The sequence below is a fragment of the Schistocerca cancellata genome, chromosome 3, assembly GCF_023864275.1.
Source record: "Schistocerca cancellata isolate TAMUIC-IGC-003103 chromosome 3, iqSchCanc2.1, whole genome shotgun sequence".
Classification (NCBI taxonomy): domain Eukaryota; kingdom Metazoa; phylum Arthropoda; class Insecta; order Orthoptera; family Acrididae; genus Schistocerca; species Schistocerca cancellata.
The window spans coordinates 577,824,334-577,836,971 of NC_064628.1; the positions used below are offsets into that span (position 1 = coordinate 577,824,334).

A 12,638-nucleotide genomic window follows, 5' to 3' on the forward strand; every position below is an offset into this window, starting at 1 on the left:
ATTTCGATTTTGTTCCTGATCTTCATTAGGAATTTTTCAGAGGACTTTCTATCCTCACAGCTCCATATAAGATCATCTAAGTTTGAACCCCTGTTTTCAAATTCAAGAATAAAACTTTCACTCTTATCTTGTAAAAGTACATCTCGCCAACAGACTCTATCTTGATATTTTCGTACTAATGGTTTGTTCAAAAAGGGTGAGGCTTTTGTCCAATTAATAAAATCTTCAAATTTATTTACAGAAGGTTCTGTGAGTAAAATCCTTTTACAAGAGAGAAAATTCCAATCTAAGTATTCTCTGAAATTTCAACAGAATTCAATGGCACTTTTTGTTGAATGCTTTTTTTAATTGTATGCATCACTATAGGCTTTCCAGTCAATATTTTCTTTAAATTGATTTAGGAAGTTTTCAGACATCTTTCCTGCATGTTCTCATGTGTATGTTGACCAGCTGATATATTGTCTTACACGTTCTTTATGTTTTAAAACGAAATCTTGGTTGAGATAACGATATTGTCTACTAAAAAATTCTCTTCTTCTACACATTATGTCCCAATGAAGTTTATCAGCATATTTGTCAACAATATCATTAGTGGGTAAAGTTTGTATTCTTGATAAGGAGATCCAATCGATGTATTTCTTGAACCGTTTGATGAATGAAAGTGATTGTGCATAATTAGAAGTAATGTAACTCCAACATAATTGTTTCCTAAACAAATAAATAAAATCTTTGTACAGATTCTTTAGTTGGGATATCAGTGCCAACTTCTTTCTTGATAGGTTATTGAGAACATCGATTACTATACCTTTAAACACAGGGTTTGGAAAGTAACATACAACATGTTCAGGGTTCAGATGTTGGATCAGTTGTTTTATAAGGTTTACTTTAATTGATATCGTTTGTTCTTGGTTGTTCTCTGTTTTTTCGTCTTCACTGGTTGTTTCGTCTTGGTTGGTTGTTTCTTCTTGGTTATTCTATGTTGTTTCATCTTGATTGTTTCTTTGTTGATAAGAGTTAATCAAGATTATAAGATCAGCTTTCCTTAGCTTTGAATAACCACTAATACCTTTCTCCCTACAATATTGTTTCAGTTGGTTTATCGTTTTGTTTTCTGTTGTAAACTCTTCCCTTTGATTAGTTATCATTGAACTTGCTTCATATGTGTTAATTAAACTTATTAGATCTATCTACTTTAACTTAGAGTAACCACGAATACCATTATCTCTACAGTACTGTTTAAGCTCAGTTATAGTTTTATTTTCATCATATATCGTTTATTATATAAGAAAACTTATTTTTAGTCTTTCAATTTTTATCTTCATGAAAAATAAATTAATCATTTTCAGCCATTTTTGAGGGTCTAAGTGGGAACCACATGGCCTCTTTTATAAGAACAACCTATAAAAGCACTAATACTAAAACACACACATACACATTTAAATACTAATAAACATAAATGGAAGACTTAGATCTGGCCGTTTATTATTTATTTAACTCTTGTTCAATTTTATAGTGTCCCCAAGGTAATGTGTTTATTCCATTTGGCAGTATATATCGTTTGTCATCTTTGTAACTTAGAGCAAGTTTGTTTAATTCAATTGTATACACATTATGGTGTTTGCTTTGTATTAGTTTCGTAGACTTGTAAATCTCGCATTGTTGTGTTAAATGGTCCTTATAGTCATCAAAGTTTAAATCTTTCTTCACATTGCTTGTTTTAATTTCTTTCGCTTTCTTAGTTTCTTTGTCATAATATTTTATCGCATACATTCTTGATCTTAATCCAACAAACTCTGTCATGATTTTGCCTGATAATTTATCTTTCATTTTACCTAAGACTTTCCTCTTAACTAGGGGCAAGTTGTATATGTTATTCTGGAGATAATCGCTTGTATCAAAGTGTTGTTTCATATCTTGGTAAAAGTCTTGTGTTCTGATGTGGTAGACTAAATTGTCAGTATCCTTGTATCAAATGTTTATGTTTTCTCCATATTTGGGTTTCATTATGTTGTAGTTATGTTGGATAATTGTAGAATACCCATTCCTACATATAGCGGTTTGTTAAAGAGCACTTTAGTCTTGCTCATGTGACCTAATGACTCAGTAAGAATAGTTCGATGGTTAAAGTTAGGTTTTGGTATGAGTTTGAGACACTTCTTAGCATCACCCACAATTCGTATGTCAACTCGCTTTCTAATGTTTTCCTGAGTTTTTCCAAATACGCTGTTGTTCATTAATTTATAAAAGTCCTTTTCGAAATCGTTGGTTGCCTTGGTTCTCATTTATGTATTTAAATCTATTCTTTAACCAAGCAGACTGTTTAAACTGAATTACGCTATGTATTTTGTTCAACTTTAATCCTAGTTGTAGACATTTCGGAGATTTCTGTAGTGAATAACATACTTTTATTTGTTGTGTAGTGTTCCTAGGAGTTTAGTTTGATTAGAAGCTGGAGGACACATGTTTTCTAAACCTAATGGGAAGTCTTTGTGTTGATCATGGAGTTCTTTAGGGTATCCTAAATCAACTTCCAATATGTAGCCAGTTTTACTGTTCTTCAGTATGTTTTCAATATCAAGATCTTTTATCTGTTGTTTAGTTAGCCATGAAAGTCTTTGTAGGCAAATATTGACTCATAGCCCATCCATATAAGTTGTTTGCATCAAGATATGCAAGGTAACTACTTTCTTTATTTGGATTATAGTTTCTCATATTTTTATTGTTTGCTTTAGCATATCTTTGACAGCATTGGGAAATTCCTCCTCTTACACCTTTTTCAATCATTAGGATCATATCATAATCAGTTATCATGTCTAAGTTTATTTGAGTCATTTTTAGCATAGCATTCCAAGCCAACCCAGGACTTGTGTAATACCATGTGGGATCTAAATCATAAGCGCTCATGCATGTAGTTCTAAAGCATTCAAACACATCAGCTAGTAATAACATATGTTTTTAAATACAAATCATGGTAGTCACCAATGTTATTCATATCAAAATGTTTCCAAATCTTTTTAGCATGTTTATTATCTTTGCTCGTTATATCTGATTGTTCAAGGCTGTTGTAAAAGGCTTCTATAGATGGAAGTTGTGTTTCTTTAAACTGGTCTCATGAAACCATAAAATCGTAAGGGTATACTCCCTTTTGACTTACAAGTTTTAATGAATCTTCATTACAGTATTCTCTTGTGTGAGGTATTTGCTCTGGTTTAAGCTTATTAGCTAAAGAGGCAAGAGATTAGGACATAAATCTACATGAGTCAACAAACCTTAACTTAATGCCTTCTTTAACATGCTTAGTAAATGATACGTATTTTTCTTTTTTGTTTGGAATAAGATCTATTTCTTCATTCGTGCAGACTAATTCTCTGATAAACAAATGAGAATCATAGTCACTAGGATTATGCATAAACACTGGAACGAATGTAGGTAGTTTAAGTTTAAGGTTACAATTATTAATGCTGGTGCTATAAATTGGCTGGTAAGATGATCATGGTGTATGGTCTTATAATTTTCAGTTGTATATTCTCAATTACAGTAGAAACATGATTCTGAACTATCGAATATGGCTTCATCTTCTTCAGTCATTTCTAGATGTACAACATTTTTACAGTATATACTTGGTGAATCTTCTTCTGTTAGGTCTTCAATAAACTTCTTTGATGCTTCTGGACCTCTGTACTGTTTAAATTCGGTTAACGTTTCATTTTTAATAACACAGTAAGCGAAACTACATGGTTCATGTTTTTGACATTTTCTTGTTTGTTTGGTAGGATTGTGATTGTTGGGATCAATTTTACAGTTTAGACATTCAAAGTCAGCATAAATCACATATGGTAGCTGCATTATATTTTGAATGTTTTTAAAGTAAATTTTTGAACCCTCTTCTGGCATTAGTAGTTTCACAGCATCATTAGCACAACAGTCTTGGATGTGATTGTTGTATTTTGTTTCATTGTTAAAGTGTAGCATACAACCTCTGCAAATAGACTTCTTTTCTTTGTGTTTACTTACTTGAGCAGAAATTAGATGAGAAAGGTTTCAAATCAATCAGAAGTGTCTCTGCAGTCCTTTAGTTGCTAATAAAAGATTGACAGATTGATCAGAAGTTTTTCTTGCTTTATTTGGATAGAGAGGATAAATCATTCCTTTTCAATCATAGCCAAACACATTTATTTGCAATCCAGTTCCTCTTTCAATTTTGGGGATATCTTTAAGTGTGACACGGAATGTTATATCTTTAAATGCGTCATCATTATCGTCCTTCAAATTAATATACTTAGAAACTCGATCAGGATTATGATCATTGCGAGGTGGTGGATGTAAATAAGCTTTTAGACACTATAAGAAACACTTGTTATCATTATTTTTGATGTTAAGTACAGCTTTTCTCGATTTAATAAATTTTGGAAGCTCAAAGTAAGAATTTCCTGCATAAGGCGTATATGTGTTAAGTCTTAATTCAAGTGTTTTAATTTTGTGGAGAGACCAACCAGAACCTCTTCCTTGAAACTCACTCATCTCTCTAAGTAAATGTTTTCTAACTTGTGCCATATATCTGGTTAGGTTTGTTGATTCTGAGATCCTTTCGTTTTTAGACTTAAAGTTAAACTCTTGTATTACTCTTCCTTTCATATAATCACACATTAGTAGAACATTAACTTTAAGTGAATTTTGTTTGTGAAGAGCGCTCTCAAATTTCTTAATCATGGCTTTCGATGTTTCTTTTAAAAATGCTGTAACAGGATCGTCACAAGATGTTATTTCTTGTTGTTCAAATAACTAAGTTTCGAGCCTACTTTTGAGGGCTTGTTCCTTCTTAACAACATTAAGCTTGCCTCGTGATATAGGACTGATTAAAGTATTTTCATCATCCTCGTTATAAAACGGTAGTTGAGTAAGTGGGTATGGTTTAATACCATATGTTTAATAAGAGCATCTCTGTTAAATTTTTTGTAGCCTCGGTTTTTGTAGGTTTTGCAAAACGATTTGAGTTCTGTAAGTGTCATATCATGTAGATATCTGGAATCATGTGGTGTGTTATAGTAGTCAGTCTTGAAATTAATTTCTTCTTATCTTGAGAACTATAACCACGGATGTTGTTGGCTTTCCAGATTTGTTGTAGCCTGTGAACTGACATGTTGTTAAAATTAGCTCACATATTGGTTTGACTATTTCTAAGTTCACTTTCATTCATACTCCCATTGCTTTCTTCATTAACAGTATTTGACATTGTATTTATTATATAAGAAATCTTATTTATTGTCTTTCAATTTTTATCTTCACCAAAAATAAATTTATCATTTTCGGCCATTTTTGACGGTCAAAGGAGGTACCCCACGGATTTTTTCAAAATTTTCTTCATTTTTCAAAATTTTCTTCATTTTTTTCATATCTAACTTCATTGATGCGTAGTGTAAGGGAGCTCCGATTTTGACCCCCTTTTGACTATATACTTGAAGAGAGGTCTGATTAGTTGTTCTAGAAAGAGAGATCTGTTTTTGTCTTCATAACAATGTGTTGTATTTACTTGCGATTTGATTTAGATTTTTCAATAAGTGACTTATTTATTTCGATTTGGTTTTATTTCAATTGGAGTTGCAGTGCTTTGATTTTAATGGGTCTGAATTTTATCTTCTTTGTTCCTTTAACTCTTCTACTTTGGTGGTGTTCTTGAACGAAATAGTTCTTCTCCTGTTCTTATTACTATTACTTCTTCATTTTATTTTGTATTCAATATCATGCCCTTGTTCTTTTAGCTAAGTGGAAGTGGTCTCACATGGTCGATATATGAATTTCAATAGATTCTATGATCTGGAGCCGGTGGGGCAGAAACCGCAATACATATCTACGACGTCTTGTGGAACTTTAAATTTATACTGCTAAAAGAAAACAACCTGACAAGAATCTTAATGAGCAGAATGAATTTTCCCATGAAGCTTACTTCAGTATTTATTATGACTTCCTACATATGATACGAAGTGCCTGGTGTCTCTCCTCAGTCCTCAAATATGAATTTGTTTATTTTGTTGTCTGATCGGGGTGTAAGGTAGTCGGCACAGATTGCAGCCGATGACATGCGTGTAACCATTAATACTGTACCCGCGTCGCTCATCATTCAACCTGCTACGGTAGGTATCGCACTCTAGCGGCCACTCTTATTTCTCACACTATTATCGTTAAACGGTTTCGTAATTTGTAGTATTTTCAAGAAGCTATAGTATTTTTGTAACTCTCTTGCCCCTTTTCCAATTTTCAGCGTACAGTAACGGTCCTCGATTTATCTGAATTCTCATTCACTAATATGAAGGCCAGTATTAATCACTTAATGCCTGAATAAATTTCTTGTTGGAACAAAGAGTCAAAAATTATTTCTTTCTAGAAGTACCCGAAACAATCAGGACAATGGCAGCACACGTCAAAAGCGTTGGTAGCTCCGTGTAGAATCTGCATCTACCGGCCCTAGCGCTAGAAAACAGTTAACCTTACACTTGGTCACAATGATAAAACGCGATTTCGCGACGCCAGTGTTAAGAGGTAAAAGTTGTATTTTAATAGGTGGAAGACTCAAACTGTGCTGATCAGATAAGTAGGTTAATTTTGCAATGTTTTTTTAAACTATACAGTTGGGAACGAAAATGTACTATGCACACTGTGCTTGAGGTTGTCTTTTACATCGGTTTTTATTTTTTATTGTGTGACGTGATGTACATACCGCAACCTGCTATTGATGATCATCTCTTTTAGCTGTTGATTTCATTATTTATTTTAGTTCCCTTTATGATGGAAGAACCTCTTTGACGCTGGTTTTATATTGTAGCTTATGACTTATGAACATGTCACATGGCTATGCCTAAATTTTGTAGCCTATAACATAAACACATCTGACCATACAATATTCTTTTTTACCACATCCATAACCTTTGTGCCTTACGTTAGCTGACAAACTGAATTTTGCGGCCCCAGGTATGTGTGGGTTCTCAAAATATTTTGTTGTTAACTGTGTAGCTTCTGATGCTAACATTTGTAATGTCACACTTCTGTAATTTTTATTTTCGTTGCCCCTTTTTGCTGTTCCAACTAGACCTGACGATGATCTGCAGCGTAGAATCAGACCGGAAGACGGAAATAAAGGAAGTGATTCGGACAGTGTCTGAATTAAAAAATAGTAGATTTATTGGTGATAGATCCAGTGCAGAATATGGTGGTAATTTTTGAGCGGACCGCAAACCAGTAGAGAGTCACTCTCATTCTTTCAAAACTTTTTAGAGTCGTTGGCTAAATTGTTGAGATACGGAATTCTACGTCCTGTTCGTTCTTTGTAACACTATCTAGAAGACCTAAATGTTTCTGTACATTATACTATATGCACTTTGTTTAGAAACTGAGTGATATTAAGAAACCACTTTATCTGAAGATAATTACTATCCCTGGTGAACGATGATGACGAATGACGATCGCTTATAAAAATCATATAAATGAGAAACTGTATGTATTTTTATGGCATTGATAAAACTCTCTGTAATTATCGATAACAAACGATAGCCACCATATTATTTACTGGTCCGTTTGACGTACGTCGACTTCATTTATCATTATGACCTCTATTTTAATGAACTACATTTGTGAGCCTTTTCATTTATACCAGTAGTATCTCCGAATAAAATTCTTTATAAACATATTTAATACAAGTACACTTGCCTGACAAAACAACGTGAAACATCCAGATCATATTATTGGATGTCAATGTGACTTCGTAGACGTGCACATCATCGGCGGGGACGTGAAAGATCCGAGTTAAAATTTTCTGTGGTAGGTAGAATGACCACCAGAGCGCATTAGTATCGTTCGTGTTTAGTGCTGTTATCCGGCTTGACAAAGTATCTAAGGGACGTGAAAAACGTCAAATGCTGAGTTATCTCTGCGAATTGCGCAGAGATGTTGCGTACTCCTGATGACATCAGGTCAAGGCTAGTAGTGACTGAGGTAGTTCTACGGTACGTCCGCAGATATCCTGAGTCGTCATGTGTCACCTTTCGCGTAAATGTATGATGGTGTCATTTTTCTACATATCAACGCTCTTCTACAAATTAAGTGTGTCTCCATAAACGGTCAGCGTGATGTCGATGTACTCCTGTTTGTACAAAGATACCAAGGTCAGCCCCCAATAGATCACGTGTGGATCCAGCTCGGACGTAACTTCGACTCCGTGTCAATATCCGAGATATGAAGGACGAGTTACGACGGCTGTTGACCAACTTGCCCCGGGAGAGGATTCTACGGCTTTGTAGCAGCCTTCACAGGACGAGTCCAAGTCAGAAGGCGTGCAACATCAAACCGATAATTGGGCTTATACTGCCAGGTTCTTCGTGATCTTATACGCTTGTGTAATCACTGAAATAAAATCGCATACCCTCTGAGCCAGCGAGGTTTAATTTAGTTTTTTCTCCGTCTCCTGCGCACTTGCCTTTTTGTCAGGCAGTGTATTTAGATGTGAGTATATGACATTCATATTTTTGTTTACAGGGGAAGACTTCTGGAATGCATATCGTATTCAGCGTGCTTGCAGCTGTGACACTGATTATGTCGGCTTTAATGTCTTTCGTGCCGGAGTCATTTAACGAGAAGCTCCCGGAGACAAAAAACGATATTTCACTCCTAGGAAAGAATCAGAAGTACTGGGGTCTTCCTACCAGAAAGTAAAGGGGATCGAGAAAATATTACTGAGCAGAACTGGAGCTGTGGACATGATCCTGCAAAAGTCTGGAGAAACGAAATACTGTGATGACAAAAGTATATAGGCGGTGTTCTTTATTCTAACAGAAATGAAAGCAATTCCTTCCTGAAATAATGATACGACCATGATTCAAGTGGTATGATGGTAAAGTGGTGAGGGAGACCAGTTACATCTACAAATGAAACAGATATATGATTCGAACACCTACAAAACAAACAAATCGATTCTACCAGCTTAAAGATAGTAAAACATGAAAACTATAATATTTATGAAATAACCTCATTTTTTGTTCATGATACATTATTACCCTTATTACTGTTATTATTATTATTATTGTCTTTATTATTATTATGTAAATATAGTTTAACACATTCAAATGATTATACTCTTAATTTCAAGCCCTGTACATCCAAGACAAACGCTGATTCAGGAAAATTAATAAAGTTCTTGATCGAAAGAAGACACCAAACAACATTAGGGCAGAAAAATATATTACTGACGAAACTCAGAGATTACTAAAACTAGCAACAAATTCATTAGTAACAAAGGTGTGGCATAAAGTCACGTCAGGGCTAGAGGCCATTCTAGTAAATATACGTAGATCTGTTATTAGTAGGGCAAGGTCACATAAAAAGTGATACAGCAGCTCAAGAATTACTTACTAATCACAAAGAATGGGTGACACGTTTCGGAATTTTTTTCGTCTTCAGAGATATAAAATAGAAATGTAACAAACGAACTGGTATATATAATTCATGGTAATAACTATTTTAGACAGGAACAACTACACAACATTAAAGTGCAAACACCATCCATTCTTATGTGTCCAAATGCAAAGGAAGGACAAGGACAAGAGCGTCATCAGTAACATACGTTACATGAAAGACAGACTGTTAAGCGAGTTTCCATGAAGCCGTGATAGGAAAATTCAATTACTACTAGTTTTCAGTAGGGTAAACATTGTGGCGCCGTGTCGTATTTACTATGATAATAAATTGCATAAAACAACACAATAAAAAGTGACACGTCAGTGCATATGGGAAAATCATGTAATGAGCTATTTTAATAACATTATAAAGGAAACATTAAGAAACATTAAATATGGATCATATGATCCAAGTACGTGGCACCATGAGCCCAAAGGTATTCATTAGTAACAAATAGTGTATGACGATACTGTACGTGCTCAAGTATGAACATTGAAAGGTTTTCTAGATTCTCTTTTGGATGATTTCTGGGCTTAGTATACTAAGTGGACCATTTTAACGTTAAGTGCTTCCTACTGAAGCTTTATTTCGAATGACAAGTTTGTATATTTTTGTTGGTTTTTCCAATACGTGCTTTGTATTTTTCTCTTAGGGGAAACGACACCATCACCGAGGAAGGGGGCTTTACACTTCTCATTTACTACAAATATTTACGGTCAATTGTGCTTTCCTGATTTATGGTTTAAAGATATCTGGTGATAATAACTTTTTTTGAACGAAAGCAGTTATTTATAATCATACAATGACATTCTACTTTTCCCTTGCGTTTGTAGCCTCCGCAATCGGTGTAAGGTCAGCTCATGTCTGTGTTATAAGACATCGTGAGAGAGCAGAATGGGGCGCTCCGCGGAACTCACGGACTTCGAACGTGGTCAGGTGATTGAGTTCAATTGCGTCACACGTCTGTACGCGAGCTTTCCACACTCCTAAATGTCCATAGGTCCACTGTTTCCGATGTGATAGTGAAGTGGAAACGTGAAGGGACACGTACAGCACAAACGCGTACAGGCCGACCTCCGCTGTTGAGTGACAGAGACCGCCGACAGTTGAAGAGGGTCGTAATGTTTAATAGGTAGACTTCTATCCAGACCATCACACAGGAATTCCAAACTGCATCAGATCCATTGCAAGTACTAAGACAGCTAGGCGGGAGGTGAGGAAACTTGGATTTCATGGTCGAGCTGCTGCTCATAAGCCACACATCTCGCCTCGCATGATACAAGGAACATAAACATTGGACGACTCAAACGTGGAAAAACGTTGTGTGGAGCGACGAATCACGGTACACAATGTGACTATCCGATGGCAGGGTGTGCGTATGGTGAATATCCGGTGAGCGTCATTTGCCAGCGTGTGCAGTGCTAACAGTGAAGTGCGGAGGCTGTGGTGTTATGCCATAGTCGTGTTTTTCATGGTGAGGACTTGCCCCCTTTGTTGTTTTGCGTGGCAATGTCACAGCATTGATGGTTTGGTTCAAATGGCTCTGAGCACTATGGGACTTAACAAAATGGTTCAAATGGCTCTGAGCACTATGCGACTTAACTTCTGAGGTCATCAGTCGCCTAGAACTTAGAACTAATTAAACCTAACTAACCTAAGGACAACACACACATCCATGCCCGAGGCAGGATTCGAACCTGCGACCGTAGCGGTCGCTCGGTTCCAGACTGAAGCGCCTGGAACCGCTCGGCCACACCGGCCGGCTATTGATGGTTTAAGCGCCTTCTTGCTTCCCACTGTTGAAGAGCAATTCGGGGATGGCGATTGCACCTTTCAACACGATCGAGCACCTGTTCATAATGAACGGCCGGTGGCGGAGCGGTTACACGACAGTAACATCCCTATGATGTACTGGCCTGCACAGAGTCCTGACCTGAATCCTATAGAACACCTTTGGGAAGTTTTGGAACGCCGACTTCGTGCCAGGTCTCACCGACCGATATCGATACCTCTCCTCAGTGCAGCAGTCCGTGAGGAATGGGCTGCCATTCCCATAGAAACCTTCCAGCACCTGATTGAACGTACACCTGCGAGAGTGGAATCTGTCATCAAGGCTGAGGGTGGATCAGCACTATATTGAATCCCGGCATTATCGATGGAGAGCGCCACGGACTTGTAAGTCATTTTCAGCCAGATGTAGCTGCGTCCCTTTTACCTGTTCTAAAATTAGTGCAGTTGGCTTAGCTCCCTCCAACCAGTGAGCCTCCCGTAGCCCACAGATAGAGCCCAAGGCAGTGCAGCCGCTCAGCGGCCTTCGCTCGTGTGGCGAAACTCATTGCTGCCTGCCTCGGTTCATGTGCACACACACTGTCCCTGCTGCGACCCTCCTCATCCACACTATCTTCGTGCGTCCTGTCCTGCACTGACAGGCTGTTCCTCGTCTGCACTGTGGCCCACCGCCCACTGCTGAGGTCACCAGCCTTGCCGAGTGGCTCCCGCAATCACTTTACCAGCCGTACGACGCTGCACGTCGCCGGGTCGCCTGTTGACGGCCGCATCTCTTCACAGGCCACCTACCACTTACGTTCATGGAACGTTGGCGTCACGGTGTATCATCTCGTTCGTCGTAGTTAATGAACTATAAATGAATATTTTAACAATGATGTTACCACAATTAATAAAATATTCCGGGCTATTATGCCACGGTCGAAGGGATTTCACTTTAAAACCCGAAGTTTCGTTCCCATATGCGGTGGATATTTTCAACGGGAATCGTAGCTTTGTTGAACGTCGTTCAGTAGCGAACCAGGTGTGAATCGGACGTTCAACTAACCTACGATTCCTCTTAAACATGTCCTCCGCAGATGAAGACGAAACGTCGGGTTTTAAAATGAAATCCCTTCGACCACGGAATAATAGTCCGGCATATTTTGTTAATTGTGACAATTCCGGCCGTGAAAGTTTATCAAGACGTTACGTCGGATAGGAGTATCTGGTTTTCTGTTACACATATTCCTTTCGCGTCTAGTTAAACCTGACTGTTTAAACGGCTCAAAAAAATCGGTCTCTTAAATAACCGATTTGTTGCTGTTGCTTCCACAAATTTAGACTTCGAGCAAAGACCGCAAACTTCTAATAATGGTGGAGGAAAATGAAATCATAGTCGTTATGGGGCTGAGGCTGTGGCAGAAATC

The 12,638-nt window shown here is 37.1% G+C and overlaps 1 protein-coding gene across 1 annotated transcript in view; it reads left to right on the forward strand.

Moving 5' to 3' along the window:
• The window catches only part of LOC126176437 (solute carrier family 22 member 13-like), a 123,634-nt gene extending 114,707 nt beyond the window's left edge, over positions 1–8,927 (forward strand). Inside the window, exon 7 of the mRNA XM_049923594.1 lies at positions 8,527–8,927. Coding sequence (XP_049779551.1) covers positions 8,527–8,703 — 177 coding nt within the window. The 3' untranslated portion in view covers positions 8,704–8,927. The remainder of the gene's footprint in view (positions 1–8,526) is intronic.
• The last annotated feature ends 3,711 nt before the right edge of the window (positions 8,928–12,638 follow it).